Source organism: Nyctereutes procyonoides, unplaced genomic scaffold, assembly GCF_905146905.1.
Source record: "Nyctereutes procyonoides isolate TBG_1078 unplaced genomic scaffold, NYPRO_anot_genome, whole genome shotgun sequence".
NCBI lineage: Eukaryota > Metazoa > Chordata > Mammalia > Carnivora > Canidae > Nyctereutes > Nyctereutes procyonoides.
The window spans coordinates 25,855,922-25,875,545 of NW_026575030.1; the positions used below are offsets into that span (position 1 = coordinate 25,855,922).

General features: G+C 44.5%; 1 protein-coding gene and 1 pseudogene across 1 annotated transcript in view; one reads left to right on the forward strand and one right to left on the reverse strand.

The window, feature by feature from the left end:
* GPR156 (G protein-coupled receptor 156) overlaps window positions 1-19,624 on the forward strand; it is an 89,760-nt gene that overhangs the window by 60,685 nt on the left and 9,451 nt on the right. The window contains exons 4-9 of the mRNA XM_055315782.1: window positions 1,374-1,509; window positions 1,752-1,862; window positions 4,496-4,621; window positions 5,772-5,867; window positions 9,183-9,419; window positions 15,446-15,604. Coding sequence (XP_055171757.1) covers window positions 1,374-1,509; window positions 1,752-1,862; window positions 4,496-4,621; window positions 5,772-5,867; window positions 9,183-9,419; window positions 15,446-15,604 — 865 coding nt within the window. The remainder of the gene's footprint in view (window positions 1-1,373; window positions 1,510-1,751; window positions 1,863-4,495; window positions 4,622-5,771; window positions 5,868-9,182; window positions 9,420-15,445; window positions 15,605-19,624) is intronic.
* The window catches only part of LOC129503608 (60S ribosomal protein L32-like), a 64,924-nt pseudogene continuing 60,930 nt past the window's right edge, over window positions 15,631-19,624 (reverse strand).

The window sequence follows — 19,624 nt, forward strand, 5'->3', positions numbered from 1 at the left end:
ATAATATCATTAGCTAATGTTGGCTACATGCTTACTCTGTGCCACACACTCTACCACACACTATACTGTATTGCCTCATTGAATCCTTACAACTCTTTGGTGGAGGGAGAGGGATGTATTATTGTTATCCCCATTTTAGAAGGGGAATACGTGAAACTTGTTCTCATTTTTAGAGGAAGAAAAAAAAAATCAAGGTGTTTGCTCCAAGACAAGGTAAAGCTCAACTGGACTTACTGGCCTATGTTGTCTGTACTTGGGACCTGAGTCCCAGGGCAATGGTTTGGTGTTTTTGTGTGTGGGGATGTAATTATGCTCCCAGCCACGAAGTAATCAAGCTGGGCCATTGTTGGTTATGATGTTTGCAAGTCTAGCACTGCCAAACTGTTTAATGAATGCCTCTGAGTACTTCATCTGTCATTGAAGTAGGCTGCCTTAAATAGCTGGTTTTGCCTTGGCTCGGGACTTTAAAGTGGTCAGCCAGGTAATCCAGGTACATAGACAGGAATGCTTTCCTCCTTAGTTATTATTTTAAAATAAAAGTATAACTAAGTATAATTATCAAGTGACTCAATATAAATATTGAATTTATGTAGAATTCACTATTTAGACTAAAACTCTTTATTTTTTAGACTAAAACTCTTAAATACAATTATATTCCTTCTTAATTGTTATCAATCACGGTCCAAAGTAAGCCTGGTTTTGCTCTTAAGATAACCAATTCACACATTTTACCTTGTCCTGAGCCTGTGTTGGTACCCAGGGTCTGTCTGACACCCTGACTGTCCACACCTCCCTCTAATCTTTGAATTATTCTGTAAACTCATTTAAGACTATTTGACCCAAAAAAACCCTTCCCAAATTTCCTGCCTTCAATCCTGCTTCCCTGTTCTCTTTTGGTCAAGCAGAGAAAAGAACAATTTTACATATCAAATAAATAGTGAAAAAAATCACAAAGCTTTTCCAAATAGTAGTTTACCTTACAGCTCATTTCTAAAGGCTCCAAACTGTATCTCTTTAGGTATCTACCTGCTAGTTATTTATTCACTAGGCTGCATATAGCAGTCTCTTAGCAACCATAAATTTCATGGAAAAATCCTAACTCTTCTCTGATACCACCTGTTTTTTAGAAGTTGGCCCTTTAAAAAAAAAAAAGAAGGCTTGGAGTTATATAAGCAAGAAATGCCAGAATTTAGTTCTTTTTGAAAATAAATTTAAATGAATCATAACAATTTTTTACAAGGTTATAAAGTAGTTTCTTCCCAATGGCCCTTCACTCTGAGGTTGTATTGGAGTTTATACTGGCGGGAAAGCTCTGTTCACTCCCACGGCAAAGGATCATGACTGTAAGTGTCTTTCTTCCTGATTCACTTTAGGATTGTGAAGATGTCCAGTCCCAATCTGAACATTGTGACCTTACTTGGCAGTTGTCTGACTTACAGTAGTGTTTACCTCTTTGGGATTCAAGATCAAGATGCGTTAGGAGGAGGCTCAATGGAAACTCTCATTCAGGTAGGTTAAATCTCAAGTCTTTGTTTTGAACAAAATGTCCAACTTTTGACATCTTTTGAATCAGCATCCTTGTAGGTGGTGGTTATCTTTATCCTTGGAATGGGCCCTCTCAGAGATGATCACTGGAATTCTGGGAGACATCCTGCCCCAGTCCTATGTGGACCGAGGCTTTGCAGATCAGAATGTGGAGAACGACAAAGGTCCCTCTCATGCCTCTTGCTTCTGTCCTTTCCCCCCTGTAGATAAGACTATCCATGCTGTGCATTGGGACCTCCCTTGTGTTTGGCCCCATTCTGGGGAAGAGCTGGCGACTCTACAAGGTGTTTACCCAGAGGGTCCCGGACAAGAGAGTGGTGAGTAGTTAGCAAGTACATACCGCTTGATTGCAAACAGCAGCTTTATTATTGATTAGAAGCTAGAGAAGTTTGTGTCCAATTGCTGGGTAGGCCCTTTTAGGGCAACCTGAAATTCCTACTTCTCATTTCATATCTTTGAGTGGTGTGGCCTCCTAAGTCCCCACACGTGGAAAGCTATGTATCAGTGCTCTTGGGAGATAGCTCTTTGAACATAGTTCTGCTTCATATGCACCCCAGGGCTTGGTACCGCTGGTACTGTATAAGCTGGCCAACATCTGAAAGCAGCATGAGGGAGAACAAGATGCTGAGAGAGACTGTTGCCTGGCACAAGTGTGAGCTGAAAGTGGAGTGAGGGACAGTGATTACAGAGAAGCTGTAGCAAGTAAGCGGTTATTGCCTTTACCAGAGCCCAGTTCTTTTCCATGTGGAAGGCCATTCTTGGCACTAAGAAGAATGAGCCCAGAGCAGTGAGCAAGGAAGAAAATACCCGTTCAGCAGATAGAATCAACCCTAGAAGCTGTGTAGCAGCCAGATCACCTACATTACCCTGACATCAGATGTCATTCTGACCACATTTCCCCATTTTATCAGGTTCCCTGCCCAAACCTCAAAGTCTGATCATCAAATTCTTTGGCTATAGGCCCTACCAAGAACCAATATATCACTCAATTGAAATTTACTTCTTTGGAATGATTTTTTTTGCAAACATTATTCAGTCATTAGTCAGTGAATATTTATGAAAAGCTCAGCTATGAGTAACCATACTGTGAAAAAAATTGACTAAAGGACAAGAAATCCATCTATCCTTTTAGAACACAGATTCTTTTGTAAAAAAAATGGCTTGAACTGCACATATTTAAAGCGTATGATTTGATGTGTTTTGACATATGTATACACCCATGAAATGTGTGTAATCTGCAAAAGTTTCTTCATAAATCTTTATCATCTTCCCCTCTTGTCCAATCCTAACATCCATCCCTATTCCCAGGCAACCATTGTTCTACCTTCTGTCATTATAGATTAGTTTGCATCTTCCAGAATCTTGTATAAATGGCAACACACAGTATGTACTTTTTTTTAAGAAGATTTATTTATTTATTTGAGAGAGAGAGAGCATGCATGTGCATGAGCCAGGAAGGGGCAGAGAGAGAAGCAGGCTCCATGCAGGCAGCCCGATGTGAGACTTGATCCCGGACCCTGGGATCATGCCCTGAGCCAAAGGCAGATGCTCAACTGCTGAGCCACCCAGGCGTCCTTATACTCATGTTCTTAAAGGATGTTGTTCTATAGCTTTCTTTTCTTATAAAATCTTTTCTGGTTTTCATATAGTATAATGCCAGCCTTATAGAATGAATAGGAAGCACTCCCTCCTCTTCAGTTTCTGGAAGAGTTTGCGTATAATTGGTATTCCCATATGGTATAAATATCTCACAATAGTATGCTTCCATTTCTCCCTCTCCAGATCTTTGTGTTGTTTTCACTTCTACATATGTTATAAGCCCCACACAATTGTTACTCATTTTTGAACGGTTATCTTTTAAAGATATTTAGATAATTAAAATCAACATATATTTTTTCCACGAAAGTAATATTTCCTTGAATAGATTCATATTTTCACCTGCTATAATTTTCCTTTTCGTTTAAGGATATTAACATTCTCATACAGGTGTTCTAATGCTGAATTCTTTTAGCTTTTGTTTATCTGAAAAAGTCTTTATTTCCCCCTTCTACAAGCTACTTTTGCTGGATGTAGAATTACAGGTTGAAGCTCTCTTTTCTACTTTCAGTATCTTGAACTTTTCATTCTACTGTCTTCTCACTTGGTCTTGTATCTGATAAGAAATCTGATGTCATCCTTGTCATTGTTCCTCTACACATAATGTGCCTTTTTGCTTGTTGATTTGATTTTCTTATTATCACTGGTTTTGAGCAGTTTGATGAAGCAACCGATGACTGATGTGTTTTTATCTTACAAACACCATGAATCATGTAACTGGTTGTGCTTCCTTCTTTTCATTGGTCATCAAAAACTCAGATCCACATTTCTGCCCCAAATCATGAAGGCTATGTACTCTCCTCACTTGACCTTTCATCAACCTTTCACCTGATTTTCTCTTTCCCTTGATATTTTTCATCCTTTCATAGTATATATTTTTATTAATTTTATTTTTGTAGTTACAGAAGTAACATCCTCTTTGTATTAAGTCAAATGATTTGTGTATGTATAAAGAAAATGCTAGTAATCTCTCTTCCACCACTCGCAACTTTCAATCCCACCCTCCAAGTTAATGGTTGTCAACAGTTTTCTGTGAAAACCTCCGTATCTCTCTATATGCTCATATAAACATATCTAGAAATAATAGTGTGTTCATTTTATAAGACCCCTTAATCCTTTGTGAGAAAAGGCAGGATATGGAAAAGATAAACAAATGAAAACGTTTGATGGTGAAGGTGATGATATGGACATAGACACCATTGCATATCTTTGGTGTGTGTGTTTCATCTTTGATGGCTGAATGTGAAGCCCCCTGGGAGAGCTGGAACATTTAGCTCAGAGCCCATAGTAAACTGCAGCTCCTGTGTCGTAGAGCCACAAGCAAAAGAAAGTTATGACCTTGACTCTTTTGCAGATAATCAAAGACCTGCAGCTACTGGGGTTGGTGGCAGCCCTGGTGGTAGCTGATGTGATCCTGCTTGTGACGTGGGTGCTGACTGATCCCATCCAGTGCCTCCAGATTCTTGGCGTCAGTATGACGGTGAGGGGCCCTATCCCCGGAGAAACTACTGCCCAAACTGGGAGAACTGGCTTCTGTGGGTACACGGGGGTCATTCTCCCAGCAGCACTCACTCTGTGGTCATCCCATCAAGAAGATAAATGACCCAAGAATGAGGGGAAGTCAGGAGCTGTGGCTGCGGTGAATGCCTTGCCGCTTGTCTGCAGGCCCTGTAGACCACTCCCATGGCTCGGCTCCACTTGTCTTCCAACAGCCTCCACTGGGATGTCAGTGTCCTGGCACTGCTGGGCAGTTATCTCTGCTCTCACATGACCAATAATGAGAACTTTCAGCTACAGGAAGATGACTTCCCTTAGTTATTGAGAAGTAAGAGTAGTATTTTGAGGTGGTCTTTGGAGTCAATCAGCCCTCATTCCAGTCCCATTTACCAGCCATATGTCCCTGACAAAGTCATTTAAGCCTCTCAAAGGCTCTGTTTCCTCATAGGTAAAGTAGCGATGATAGTGCTTCCCCTTTCCTAGGGCTGTGGTGTAGATGAAGTGAAACAATGCAGGGAAAGGGCTCAGCTGTACCCAGTACATAGTGTTCAATTAATGGAAAGTGTTATAAGTTTCCAGCGTCACAAGAAGCTGAAGAATACAGTGGAATCTTGATATTGCAGATTTAATATATATACACTTTCAACTGTTAACCAACAGCAGAAGCATGATATGAAAATAATTTGAAATTTTGCTGATGTGCTAAAATGAGTCACTGTGGTAGCAACACACATGAGGATTAAACCCCACCACTACTAAGCATCCACATGTCAGCCAGACTTTATTATCTTGTCCTTTCACTCACAGTCACTTTCATTTAGATTCTAATAGAGTCACCTAAATGTTATAGTTTTTACATTTTTTAAAGATTTTATTTATTAATGAGAGAGAGAGAGAGAGAGGCAGATTCACAGGCAGAGGGAGAAGCAGGCTCCATGCAGGAAGCCCCATGTGGGACTCGATCCCGGGTCTCCAGGATCACGCCCTGAGCCACCCAGGGATCCCCTAGTTTTTACATTTTAAGGGGAAAATCACATGTGAGGAAGAGTTCGTGCTCCAGATGTCCACAAAGATTTCCTGTGTGTTGCTGGTAATTGTGGGTTCTCTAAGTCCTGACTTTGTGTACTTCCTAGGTGACAGGGAGAGATGTGTCCTGCTCTCTGACCAGCTCACACTTTTGTGCTTCCCGGTACTCTGATGTCTGGATTGCTCTTGTTTTGGTATGCAAGGTTGGTAACCACATCTCCTTGGTATATAATCTATCTGTCATCAACAAAATAGCCACAAAAAGGGAATTATAGGAATTAATGAGGTGATTTCTGCAAAGAATCTTGAAATCAGAGGAAACTTCTATGATGCATAAATCTCAAAGTCATGACCCTTATTATTTCTCTATTTTTTACTTGCTATGGGGGTCATTTTTCCAACTCTTTGGACTCCCTGATTCAATTTTCCCCTAAATCATGTTAAATTCACCCACTGTTTTTCCCATTTCTTCATCTGATTTTTTAATTGATTTGGTAATACCAGTTTTCTCCCCAACTCCCTGCAAGGGAGATTATGAGGAGGCATATTATCCAGCTTTATTCGTTCTCTTGAGTGCCCTGATTACCTTCCTTGTGTTTTTCTTCAAGATTTGGGTCAAAGTATCCTGCTGCTTTCCACCAACCTTTCTCACTCTGATTGGAAGGAGGGCTGGCCCTCAGACAGATGGCAACATCCATGGTGTCCTTTGAGTTGTTCCAGCTGCCTCAAAATGTCCCCATGCTACCCTGAATCTCCCACAATTAACCTCATTTGTCTCTGTGAGACAGCAAAAGTAGGATTTTATTTCTAGCAGGTACAGGATGCCTATACAGGGCACTAAAGGAGGTTCTTAAAACCAACTATCCTATTAGCTGATTTTCAGCAAAGGATAAACAGAAAATCTGGCTGTGAGGGGTCTAGGGCAGGTCTATTTCAACGAATAGGGCAAGTCCTGAGTGGCAAGAGGCTACCTGTTGATGCTCAGGACAGAGAGGCCCAGTTGACTGATTGCTGGCAGAGAAGGAATTTTTGTAGAAATGTGTGGTCTTTAAAGGTAAATTTTACTCACTTTACCACTAGGAAAGTGTTCAAGTGGCTGCTTCGGAGAAATAGGACTGGGATAGGGAAATGTTGCTCTTTTTACTATGTGCATGTATTACTTTGATAGAAATGTTTTTAAAAGAGAACACTGGGAAGTAAACAGCTCTTGGTCTCTAGTTTCTTCTTAACAGTTAAGAAAATGAACTTCAGAATATGACAGGAGAGGGTTTGAATTCTGATTCAGCCCCTTCCTAGCTGACCCTAAACCTCATTTCACCTCTCTAAACCTGGGTTCCCTCATTCCTAAAACGTGGATGATGACAAACATCCTCTCAGAACTGTTTTGAATTTCAAAAGATTAAGTGCACGTTAATAGTTTTCACCCTTTCCTGGCCTATGGGAAGAGCTCAATAAATGTTAGATATTATTATTATTATTAATCCTCCACTGCCCCATAGACTGTTCTGAAAACACAGTGCCTCTCTCAATTTCTTGAGCTCAAGAAAAAAATATGTCCTCCCCAGGACAGAAACTCAGCACTTACTCTATAGCAGTTCACTTCGTGATTCAAGTTTATTTATTTTCTCCATTGCCTTTTATATAACCCCGTTTCCATTTTATTTCACTGTAATATCTTTCTGAAGGACAAATAAAGAAAAGGGGGAAAAGAGTGCTAAGCATCAGGAAACAGACTGAGCCAGCCCTCCATGGGCTTCCTGGTCAATGAGCAGTTCCTGAGGATGACTTAAATCTTCACATTAAGGTCCAGGACCCCCCACCGAGCCTGACAACTACCCCAACCCCACACTTCTCAGCCATGAATGCCAATGACATACAAGTATTGGACATGATTTACTCAAACACAAGTCATGGATGTAGAGAGGCTTTATTTATACCAAGTTCTGTTTTGGCAAGAGTTTTAATGGAGTTAAAACATTTTGGAAGAATGAGATGTGAATATTTCAAAATCATAGAATTAATTTTGATTAAATTATTAATGATCCAATCTGCCACATGTCACCTGAAGGTGTCAGTTACCCAAAACTCAGGCCCTACTGGCCTGACTTGTGTGTCTTCTAGTCACTGAAGATCTCAGGATGGCCACCTTTGGCCCTCAGGCTCCTCCTGGGACACTGGGCATTAGGGACACCCAGAATGCATCCCTGCCATGTTGACTCCTTCAGCCAGTCCTCCAAAAAATTATTTGTAGGGCTGTCCTTGCAGGTGGAGTTGGTCAAATCATGTGATTTTAGGGTCACTGGCAGGTACCCTGCTGATACCTGACTTTGCTTTCATTATTAGTTCTCCCTCTGAATATCTATGCTTCCCACCCCCACCTCAGTCCTCTGGCTTTGTCACACCCTCTCTGACAAAACATAGACATTTGTGTGCTTGCCTTAAATCTCCCTACCGGACTGAGCTTCTTGAAAGCCAGGAGCATGACTTATTCTTTGTAACACCTTTGCCTATCGGCACCTAACATCATACTTTGTACGTAGTCAGACGAACATATGTTGAAGCTATACATTCTGTATTATTGATTACAGCTTTGATTTCTGTTTAAATGCAGCTCCCTCTAAGAGAGGAAACACTTTAAAGTGCTGTGAGTAATTTTCTCTGTAGTACAAGTGAAAAATCTGAAGGCAGTTTTAAATTCAGGGGAAAGAAAAAAGAATAGGGCCCTGGGTTCCTGGTGGTGGGGGCAGGGAGTGTCACACACAGGATGAAGGGTATGGATGAAGCCTTTATTGCCTGTGCTTGCTCTATCGTCTTGCTTAGGTCCCAGCCTGCCTTTGTTCTCTTTTTCTATCTCCCATAAACACCCACTGGCACAGAGCCACTGCTAGCCTATAGAGATCCTTTGTGTAAATTAGAAAAAGGCATCCCTTCTAGACAGATGCAATCTTGCAGGTGCAGGGCTTGGCAAGCAGATGGTGCCTTTGGGAACATTAGGAAAAAAAAAAAAAAAGCCCATTCCTCGGGCGCTGCCCCTGGTGCGGCACATGGCTTGACAAGCAGACCACGGGCTGTTTCAGCCTCTCCGTGCCTCTCAGCTCCATGTAGTGCAAAACCACACAACGGGTGTGGTCATTCTTACCACCAACAGCACCATGTGCCCACTGCCCTCCTGGGGCCCAGCAGCCCGTCCTGTAGACCTCCCACCCACCTACACCATCCTGTCCTGTGCCTTGTCCCAGCAGAGTCCTGTCGGATGGCTGACTTGCTGACCTCCAATAATAAACTAATTCCCAGTGAAAGAAAGGAAAATAACATTAATTTCGCACCTACTAGGTGTAAGGGGCAGCCCTTAGGGTCTTCTCATGTGCTATCTTAGTAAATCTTGCTAACAACCCTTTAAGGTAAGTATTATTATCCATATTTTAAAGGTGAGAAAATTGGTCCCAACCCTACTGCTCTTTGACACTGGGCCTGTTGTTACAGGTCTCTCAGCCCCTGGTTTTCTTCTCCATCTCCAGGGCCTGCTGCTGCTATACGGCGCCTACCTGGCTGGCCTGACTGACCACGTCAGTTCTCCTCCTGTGAATCAGTCTTTAACCATCATGGTTGGGGTCAACCTCGTAGTAGTGACCGCTGGGCTTCTCCTCGTGGTCACCAGATACTTGCATTCCTGGCCCAACTTGGTCTTTGGACTCACATCTGGAGGTATCTTCGTTTGCACAACCACAATCAACTGCTTCATCTTCATTCCCCAGGTATAGTCTAGGGGGAGAATTTGGCAGGCTAGTCCTCTGTCATTCCAGAGGCTTCCCTGGACGTGATGAACTGCTTGCTTTCTTTTCTACCGAGATTTTTGGGTACCATTTCTTGGAGAGTCAAAAGAAAGGCAAGTTCCTCATGAGCCAGCTCTCTCTGTTCTTCCCTCCTCGCTCTCCTGACGAGGACAACTCTGCTCTCACTCAGCAAGGAGAGCAGGCCCGAGTGGCTGAGCAGCCGTGGCAGCTTGTGTCCACCCCTGGCGGGTGACCTCACAGACCTGCCTTTCCACCCACCCTCTAGTCGACTCCACTCATCCCCAGTTCCCTCTTCTCTTTGATAATGTCATTTCTTTCACTAGCCTGGGAGTGAGGAACCTTTCTTTCTTTCCTATTTGAGATGGCACATTCACAGAGAAAAAATCATTCAGAAATGTACGTAATTTAAAATGCTTTTTCTTTCTTTTTATTAGAAGAAAATATAGAACATTTTTACCATAAGGAGAAATAAAAACTGAATTAAAATGTATAATATGTATAATATGAGAATTAAGGGGAAAAAAATCAAATGAGGGAGGAAGATAGAAGCAGAAATATCCAGACAGCAAAGAGAAAGAAAGAGTCAGAGAGAAAGGAGAAGGAATCCGTGGGCTCTGAAAGTGATGTTAAATTATTCATGTTATGCCCTAGGGTACCACTGAGCCACATATATCTGAGTTAATGAACTTGGCATTAGGCACCTGTCCTGTTTCCCTTCTAGATCTCTTTTTCTTCCCCCGAGGCCTCCTTCATCCCACTGCTCCCTCTAGACTCCATCTTGATTCCCTTTGCAGCTTGAAGTTGACTGTGAATGACTTCATGAGGGAGCTAACTGATAATTAAAGTGTTGGCCGAGGAAGGGTCATGACTGCACTTTGGGGCACGATGGTGTGACACAGATATAGGCCTTTACTCTTCTTCCCTTTCATAAATCTTCATTGAAATATTCTACAGAATAAACAAGTATGGAAAAATCTGTAGCAGCAGCCCTAAACACCAAGGATGGGAATTGCATCTGTGTTAGAAACTAGAGGAATTTTTGCTGAATCTCTATGTTATAAGAACTAGATGGGAGGAAACCATGAGAGCTGAGGCTTAATTGTCTGGGGCATAGCAGGAAAGGGCTGTTCCCCTCTGAGAGATGGGGAAAGGGATGTGGGCAGGGGCCTTTTGTGTGACCCACCCCTTAGGTTCTGTGGCCATTGTTGTGGATTGGTAACCCATCCATCCATTGCTAACCCCTTTCTTTCTTGCTCATCTCTACTACACAAGCTGAAAGAGCTCAACACTTGCTTTGCCAACCTCCCTATGGCTAGTGGTACCCATGTGATACCATTTTGAACACTAAAGTTTTCCTGGAAGGCTTATGAGAAAACTTTTGCTTTCCTAAAAAGCACCATCACCTATTTTACCTTCTTCCTACCTTGAATGTTTGTGATGCCTGGAGCTATGGCAGCCATCTTGTGACCACAAGTGAAAAGCAAAGCAAATTATATTTACTGTACTAGGAAACTATAGCTTTTCTCATGTAAGACTATAAATTCAGGAGGAAAGGACCTATGAAGACATTCTGAAGTTCACAAGAAGAGGACCCCAAACTTCTGAAGATTTGGAGAGCAAACTTCCTCTGAAGTAAGATAGTTCTTAGAAGAGATCTGATTTGTCTTGTCAATACGATTCAAAGGATATTTCCTCTTTTCAACTAAAGAGAACCATCATGAAAAGGACATAATCTTAGATCATGAAATACTGAATAAGGGTGAAAACTATTGTGTTAAACTTAAAACCCCCATAAAAGCATTGACGAGGCAATTGGACATGGCAATATACTGAATTAGTGAATTTAAGGAAACAGAAAACAAGGAGACATAAAAAATGAGAGATTAGTTAAGAAAATATGGAGAACAGGGACGCCTGGGTTGCTCAGCAGTTGAGCGTCTGCCTTCAGCTCAGGTCGTGATCCTGGAGTCCTGGGATCGAGTCCCACATTGGGCTCCCTGCAAGGAGCCTGCTTCTCCCTCTGCCTGTGTCTCTGCCTCTCTCTGTGTGTCTCTCATGAATAAATAAATAACATCCTTTTTATAAAAAAAAAAAAGAAAATATGGAGAACAGATCTAGGATACAATTTAGAGCTGATAAGAGTCACTGAAAGACAACAAGATAATTTGGGGCAGAAATAATCACCAAAGAATTATTAGAGGAAAGCCCTCCTGACCTAAACAAGACTATCTGAAAATTGAGTCAATCTACAACCTCCATGACGTGGCCCTACTGTGTTTTCCCCCTCTACACCCACCTCTGTCCCTTTTGCATCCTGAGCCTCAGATGTAAGACCTCCACTCTCCTTGGTGTTTGACTCCTCAGTGGTGATATTTAGGGACACTCTCATCTATACACAGACCTAAACATGCAGGACAAATTTCAGTGTCGAATCTAACTTCCAGGCTTGACCTAAGCAACAAGTACTTGGTCTGTTAAAGAGGGAGTAGAAAAAAAAAGTGGGAGTAGAAATGGAAATATTAGGAGATACAGGAACTGGATGGACAAACAGCGTGGGCCTTTCTCTTTCATTCTCTCCGACTCACTCTGCCTTTTCCTCCTAGCGGTCTTGAGCTTCCATTCTCTCACTCTGTCTTTCCTCTTCTATTTTCTGTCTCATGCTTTTTCTCCTCTTGAACTGACCATGATCTAAAACCAAAAAATAGATTTTCTAGCTTATTGTAGTTTAGGTTTAGGGGGTAAATTCTTTCTCAAAATATAAAAGGAACTGAGGCTTGTCGGGTTTTTGTATGCCTCTGAATTGACTTTCCCCTCTGGCTCAGTGGCCTTTGATAGAAGAAAGATTCTCCCTGTGAGACCTGTACTGTGTCTTCCAGGAAAATAGGACAGCTGAACATATTTGGAAAGGTTTGTGAGGAGAGCTGTATGGGAAGGGAGGCAGCAGGAGGTGGACTGCCTTCTTGTAGCTACTAAGCCTTCAGACTGGACTGATGGGAGGGGCTCACGAAAGCAAAGGCGCGGATGCCTCCGGGGCAGCTAGGTGGCGCTGGAGAGCTAAGTGAAATGGGTGACCTAACTGAAGAGGCAAGTGGGCCCAGGAGCACTCTACACGGACCCTCAGGAAATGCCTAAGTGTTTATGCCACACACTGAGGTCATCACCAGCAATGAGCCAGCCTCTGCTTTTGTGACCTGAACGCGACCCCATCCCTAGACACGCTCCCCACCCCCCTCCATCCCTTTCTCTCTGAGAGGCAGGTGGGTTCTGAGATGGGACATGGTTTTTCCCCCCTTAATCCCCAAAGTGTGTCATCTGCTCCTCCATGAAGGTGTCTACTCTGCCTTGGAGTCGTCTGTATACATCCCAGCGCCCCCTAGCTTTCTAAAGGAAAGCTTTCTTCATGTGTTCATGTATCTGTACATCCCACATTAACTGCAGGAAACCCGTAGTTCAGCACACGGCCCCACCTCCCAGTCTAGTGGGGAGCAGATGTGAGAGGAATTATAATACATGCGTTAAGTGCAGTTTGCACTTTTTGAAGCACAAACTGAAATGAGGGGAGAGTGGCAGCAGATAAGAGGGGCCCATCGGGTGAGCTTCCAGAGGCCCTGGTTTACCTGGTAGAGATTGAGAGTCAGTCCCACTGTTTAGTGTCCTGTTGCCACTATTGAGTAGCTTAAAACAATGCATATTTATTATTTTGTAGCTCTGGAGGTCAGAAATCTGAAATGGGCCTTATTTGATGAAAATCAAGGTTTCAGTAGGTGTGTGTTCTTTCTGGAAGGTCTAGGGGAGAATGTGTTTCGGCACCTTTTCCAGCTTCTAGAAGCTGCTGTCATTGACTCCTGGCTTCTTCCTGCATTTTCAGCGCCAGCAGTGTGGTATCTTCAAATCTCTCTTTCTGACTCCTGCTTCCATGGTCACATCTCTTCTTCTGACTCTCCTGCCTTCCTCTTATAAGGACTCCTGTGGTTACATTGGCCTGGCCCAGGTAATCTAAAATAATCTCCCCTCCTCAAAATCTTTAAGTCAGTCACATTTACAAGCTTGCTTTCACCATGCGCAGTAACGTATTCACAAGTTTCAGAGATGAGGAGGGAAGAATATCGTGGGGGAAACATTATTCAGCCTACCACACCCACGTAGCCCAGATGCTGAGAAAACAAGAAAACGCTTGTCCTTCTGAGGAAGTGCCACAGAGAGGCCCTGAAATTGTGACCTGAGAGTCATTTATGGCCATAGTCCAGAAAGCCAGAAGGGTCAGGTCTTAAGGGCCAGGATCCAGAAAGGGGAGGAAGAGGATTTAGTCAAGGCACCCCTGGCTCCACCCTCTAGCTTAGGGTGAGACAGCCCCGAAGCCCTGGTGGTGCCTTTACACCAATGTTGAGCAGTTTTTCCAGCAGCAGCCCTGCAGACAGGGCTCAGACTGGGAGTGCTGGGGGAGAGAAAGGAAAAGCTCTACTGCTAAGGAAACAAGAGGCCCTATGAGGAAACTGAGACACCGCAGCACTCTAGGGTGAGTGCCAGGAGAAGAACACTGGGAGGCTGCTGTACCCACTGAAGACCACAGAGTGAGCCTGAGGTACCAGCTTCCAATGACTCCAGAATAGCCACCGGAGCTGATGGCCCCCTGGGGAGGGGGACTTCAAGAAGGGCATCTAGAGGGGAGGGTCCTAGGCTGACCCAGCACAGACCAGACCACCCAGACTCCTGGTACCATGACAGACTCATGCTGAGTCAACAGAGGACCCAAGAGGACTTGGGTGAGAATGTATTGCAGTCGATGGTGGGAATTTAGAATCTTGTCAGATTTACCAAATTTGGGTTACAGTCCATAGTCAAAGCTTAATAAATGTTTGATGAGTAAGCAATAAATTCCAGGATCCCTGTGAGGCTCCCCACAGACCTCTTAGCATCATGTCTAGAGCCCAGGTACCAGAGTGCCCAGCGTACATGACTAGGACTCTTGATAATGAGAATTCCTTAGGGGAGAAAAGAAGGGTCCAGCGGGCTGTTGCTCCCCTCCCCCCCCCTCCTGGCCTTCACATTACTGGCATTTGCCACATGGAGACAAACACCCCAAAGGCCCAGGAGCATGCCCCTGTTTGTGAGGGTTCTATATTCACTTCCGTCCTTTCAAAATTAAGCCAACCCAAGCTTCCACAGATTGTTTCTCAAAGCCAGTTTCTCTTAAAAACCCTTCCTTAGGACCCCCACAATTCACAGTCTGTCTTCATTGGCTGTGTGAGGATGTGCAGTGTAGCACTGTGTCATGGTTACAGCCGGGGCCGTGCCGCTAACTAGCTGCTGAGCCTTGAAAGGTCATACTCCTTCTGAGTCTTTCCTCATTTGTCAAGTAAAAAGGACAGTGAGATCTCAGACCGAATGTTCTATCATTTCTCTTGATTTTTATTGACATTTGTGGTTTTCCATCTGTCTGAGACTTGATTATTGATTTGGGTTAGAAGTCCTCCGGCAGGGAGTGGGCTTTCAGTAGCAGTAAGCACACCATTACTCCACAAATGAGAATAATTAAGAACAGTTTCTTACAACTAAAAGCAGTTTCATTTGAAACATACAGTGTTTAGATTGCTTAACCCTGTGATAAACTCTGGCTTGAGAGTATGGCTCTAGAAGTATCCTTCAACTCTGGTTTGCCTTGAGCAGTCCAGCAATGGGTAGGTGGATGGGTCAAGTAAGATGATTCCACTTGATCTACCTGTCATCTTCCTTTGGCATTTAAAAAAAATTTTTTTTATTATTCTTTTCCTTTGGCATTCTTTAATAATGACCTTAACCTTCTCTATACCTTCTGTCATTACCATTTAGGAATTTTCCAGAGTGAAGTACCTTTTGAGGAGAGAATAGTTTGAATGTATGTGTGTATCTGTGACACTGTCATTCCTTGGTGTTTTCGGAACAGAGCAAGAGAATGTGTTTCTGGGGAATGTAATTAAATAAATAACATGTGTTCTTATATCTAACAGCTGAAGCAGTGGAAGGCATTTGAAGAGGAAGACCAAACAATCAGACGCATGGCCAAATATTTCAGCTCTCCCAGCAAAAGCTTCCATGCCCAGTATGGTGAGGAGCAGAATTACCACGCTAGAGGAGAGAGAAACTCTATGGACAGACTCCTCACAGAAGTAAGCTAGAGCCCTGGCTGCTGGATTCTCTATCAAGATGAACTCCCAGCATGCCATGGTAGATCTCAGATGTCTCATTGCTAGCATTCTTTCTTATTTTTCTATTCACCCACTTCCTAGCCACTCCTGCTTCTCTCAGTCCCAGACAAAAAAAAAAAAAAAAAAGCTCAGCATTTCCCCAGGGACCCTCCCATCACTGACCCTCACCCACTGCATTCATTCACTGGCCAAGATGTATGCCAGGCATTGTGCAAAGTGCTTATGAACAAAACAGAGTCCTTACCTTATCCTCACGGGGGTTAAAGTCTACTGGAGGAGATAGATGTTGACCAAGTAAACATATAAACTGTGAGAAGAATTATGAAGGAAGAAACCAGAATGGGAAACCAGAATAATGGGCCAGGGCAAAGAAACCTAATTTAGAATGGTTGAAAAGACTCTCTGAGCTGAGAGCTAAAAGTTAAGTACAAATTGGCCAGGTGCAGGGAAAAGCATTCCACGCAGGGGGAACAGTGTTGTAAAGGCCCTGAGTAGTAGTGGGTCCCGGCTTCTTCCATATGGTATAATTCTCTTTACTTAGAGTAGTGCCCTCATTTCCAAGATCTTATGGGGCCCATTACTGTCCTTCCCAGGTTCGAACTAGAGATTTCAATCATCCTACCAACCCAGAAAGTCCAGACGTGTCCAAAGATGAGGTGGAGGGCTTAATAGGGCCTCTGAATATCATAATAGCACCAGGGGAGGACTGGGCCAAACCCAAGCCCCTTTTTCCTTTGTTCTTGGGCCAGAGTTGGCACCTCTCCCAGAATTGGGCAGTGTGATGTGGGCCTGAAGAAAGCACCTGGAAAAGCTTGAGGCTGCACTGCCTCAGAAAGGAGGCGCAGGACCCAGAGGAATTCGTTTTTCACGCTAACTAAATTATATTTCATATTTTTTCAGCATAGAACATACCTGCATAGGTGCTATGTGGGAAACTACACTTGTTTGTGACTGGCCTGACCCCTGGGTATCAGTTGTCCCTGTGTGAGAGGACGGTGTGATGGGGACCTAAGAAACACAGCCAGGGAAGGGGTTGGCCTCCCCACGCACCCACCACCCGGGCTCCTCTACTCCCTCACACCACACCCTCAGTTTGGAGCCTTTTAATCCATCAGAGTAATACTTCTCCATTTCTTTGCTATTTATGAAGCATCCGGGACCTTATTTCAAAGCCAGATTTCTTCCTACCTGGCAAGGGAGTGAGTAGCATTGCCTTTGATACTCTGTGAAGTCTTCAAAGAAGCATTTTTTTCTCCAGCGAAACAGAAGGCTGGAAACTTGGCGAGAACAGCCAGGATGGTTTTTATTCACAATCAGCTAATGTTGGAACAGCCAAGTGGCCTGACTCTTTAGCCTTATGGTAATTTGTGATGTGCTTTTTGTATCTCTGCCATGCTACCCTGTTTCCCACGCAGTAACTGAATCTGCTCCATCCAAAAAGATGCTTTGAGGCTGCAGAGGAAGGGCCCTAATAGGGAGCAGATGCACAGGCAGTAAAATCCTGGCCGCCTCCTCCTGACGCCCTACACCTGGAACGTCTTTCCCAGAACAGGCCTGAGAACAGGCAGCCTGTCCTAGGGCCCCTTTGCAGGCCTAGAGAGCTTGCAGCCTCTGAGTTTCCAGTTCCAGCACTGCCTGGTGGGTCAACACAAGGATCCCTCCTGCTTCCGGATGTGCACAGACCCTGTCTCCAGCTCCTCCGCTGCACATCCCTTCTATGCAGCCCGCTCCGCAGCCCCCTCTGTCTCCGTGTGTCCTCTTCACTGTCCCATGATGCAGGCAGTCCATCTTCTCACTCTTGCCCCCCCCCCGACCCTGTGGCCAGAGGTCACCCAGAGGCTGTGTGGGCAGCACGCGTCACTGACTTGCCAGGCTGCGGGAAGGCCAGCAGAGAGAACCTTCCCAGAGGTTGAAGAACCTCCCTTCTACACTCCAGCAGAGGAAGTTCACCGGCTCGTTTTCTTCCTTGAAGCACAGAGACAAGAGGGTGACTCCATTTCTCCATATGGCCTGCATCTCGTGAAACACACCTGTGGATGTTTTGCTTCCCCAGATGTTCCAAAAGTAATAATTAATAAGCTCATTTAAATGTAGCTGCCACGGTAGGTCCGATTTTGGTCGCAATGGCAATGCCTCACACCACGCCTTTAATTAGTAGGCAGCCTCGGCGAAGACCAGAGTCCCACTTCCTTTTCTGGAACAAGGGAAATTTACTGTTTAGGTTGACGTTTCTAAATCCGTCACCAGTCAGCTTCAGATGTTTGGTTTGTTGGAAGAAAAGTATTCTTCCCAACTCAGTGTTTACCCTATTTTTCTACACAGAGGAATTTGTGGCACAAAAACTCAGCGCTAGGAGTTCACTCACTGGGGTGGTTGTCGTCAGCTGATGGCTTCCTCCTAACTCGATGGGGCAGTGGCGACCTCCTGAAACCAGTATGAGAGAGTGCGGGGTGGGCTTCAGGGGGAGGGGCTGGTGAGGAGGAAGAGGGTTGGGGTCCCTCCTGGGCAGCCAGCTCAGTCATGCCCATGAGATTCTCAGAAAGATAGCTGGCACCGCCCAGATATCATGAAGAGCCCGAGTGAATGGTGTGGTCTTACTCATCCGCTCTGCTCCTGGTGAGTCCCTGAGTCATCTACTTCCCCCGGCCTTACCACTCTGCAGGTGAGCAAGGGGAGGATGGAGGCAGCAGCGGGAGGAGGCAGGTGCTCAGCTGCGAGTCCCTTCCGCTTATTCACCAGTTACTCACTGGTCCTGGACTGTCTTCTGATGATAAAAGAAGGAGACTAAGCCAGGAGGACACTGGAGTACCAATATTTGGAAAATCACCCTCCTGCTTATAATAGAGAATGGGAGACCTGCTTAGAGTTGCTGCCAGAGGACTGTCCTGGACTAGTTTACTTAAGTTACTGCTCCCTTAAAGGGTCACTTCTGGGCAACACTCCCATATCAACTTGAAAAAAATATAGGTCCAGTCCACAGGTGACTTGCTTCAGGTAGCCTAAAGAAGGGAAACCTTTTATTTCTAGGGTATAATAAATGGAGGTCCAGATGCTCCCCCTCAGCTTCTAGAGAGGATGACAACAAGGAGGTAACATTGGGTATTTGGACTCGCACTTCCTGGAATTTAGTGTTGTGTTATTACCCCCACACTCTGTACCCTGAATTGTCTTCCCCAAGATCATCCATTCTCCTCTGTGCTCCACTACTTTTGAACATCAGAGACCTCAGAAGGTGGACAGGAGTTCTGAGCTAGACAATCACCTGCTGCACCAGCAGAGGCTGCTCAGAGCACACCCACCAGCGCCCCTTCCTCCTCCTTCCTGCCCCCGATCTTGCAGTTAGGACAGGCACACCGCAGCAGCTCTCACCTGCCAGCCCTCCCGGTGCAGCCTGTTTATCAGGCTGACAGCCGTGCAGCAGGTAGGCTGCTCCACAGAACTGCCCCAGGCTCATTCATGGAGGCTCCATGCTAGATCTACTATCAAATCAGATCTACTATCTTAAATCAAGCTATCAGAGATTTAGTCCCAACTATTCCATTACAAAGAAAAAAAGTTTCTCCAATAATTCTGGTGCCAGCTCTTCTTTAGCAGATACCAACAGCTAACAGTGCCACGTGGTAGCTTTGGCGCCCACCCCTGAGGTCCAGCCCGGGGAGGTGATCACACCAACCTGAGAATCTTGTTGCACCCCTCCCGACCCCTAGCTCCAGTCTTGTCTCTTTGGTGCAAGAATTTCCACTCTTCTCCGTGTTCCTCCCCAATTTTCTGGTCTGTTTAGCAAGAGGCAAAATACATATTTTCTCATTCATCCATCCCCTTGAGATATTCCTGAAATTTATCTGTATTTTGCAAAACTGTGATAAACCCCCGAGTTGGGCCATCTCAAACATTATCCAGAATGTGTCCCACAGAGCGATCTGACCCTCTAAGTTCTGAGGAAAGGGGAGAGGGCATTGCAGCAGCCAGCAAACAGCTCCT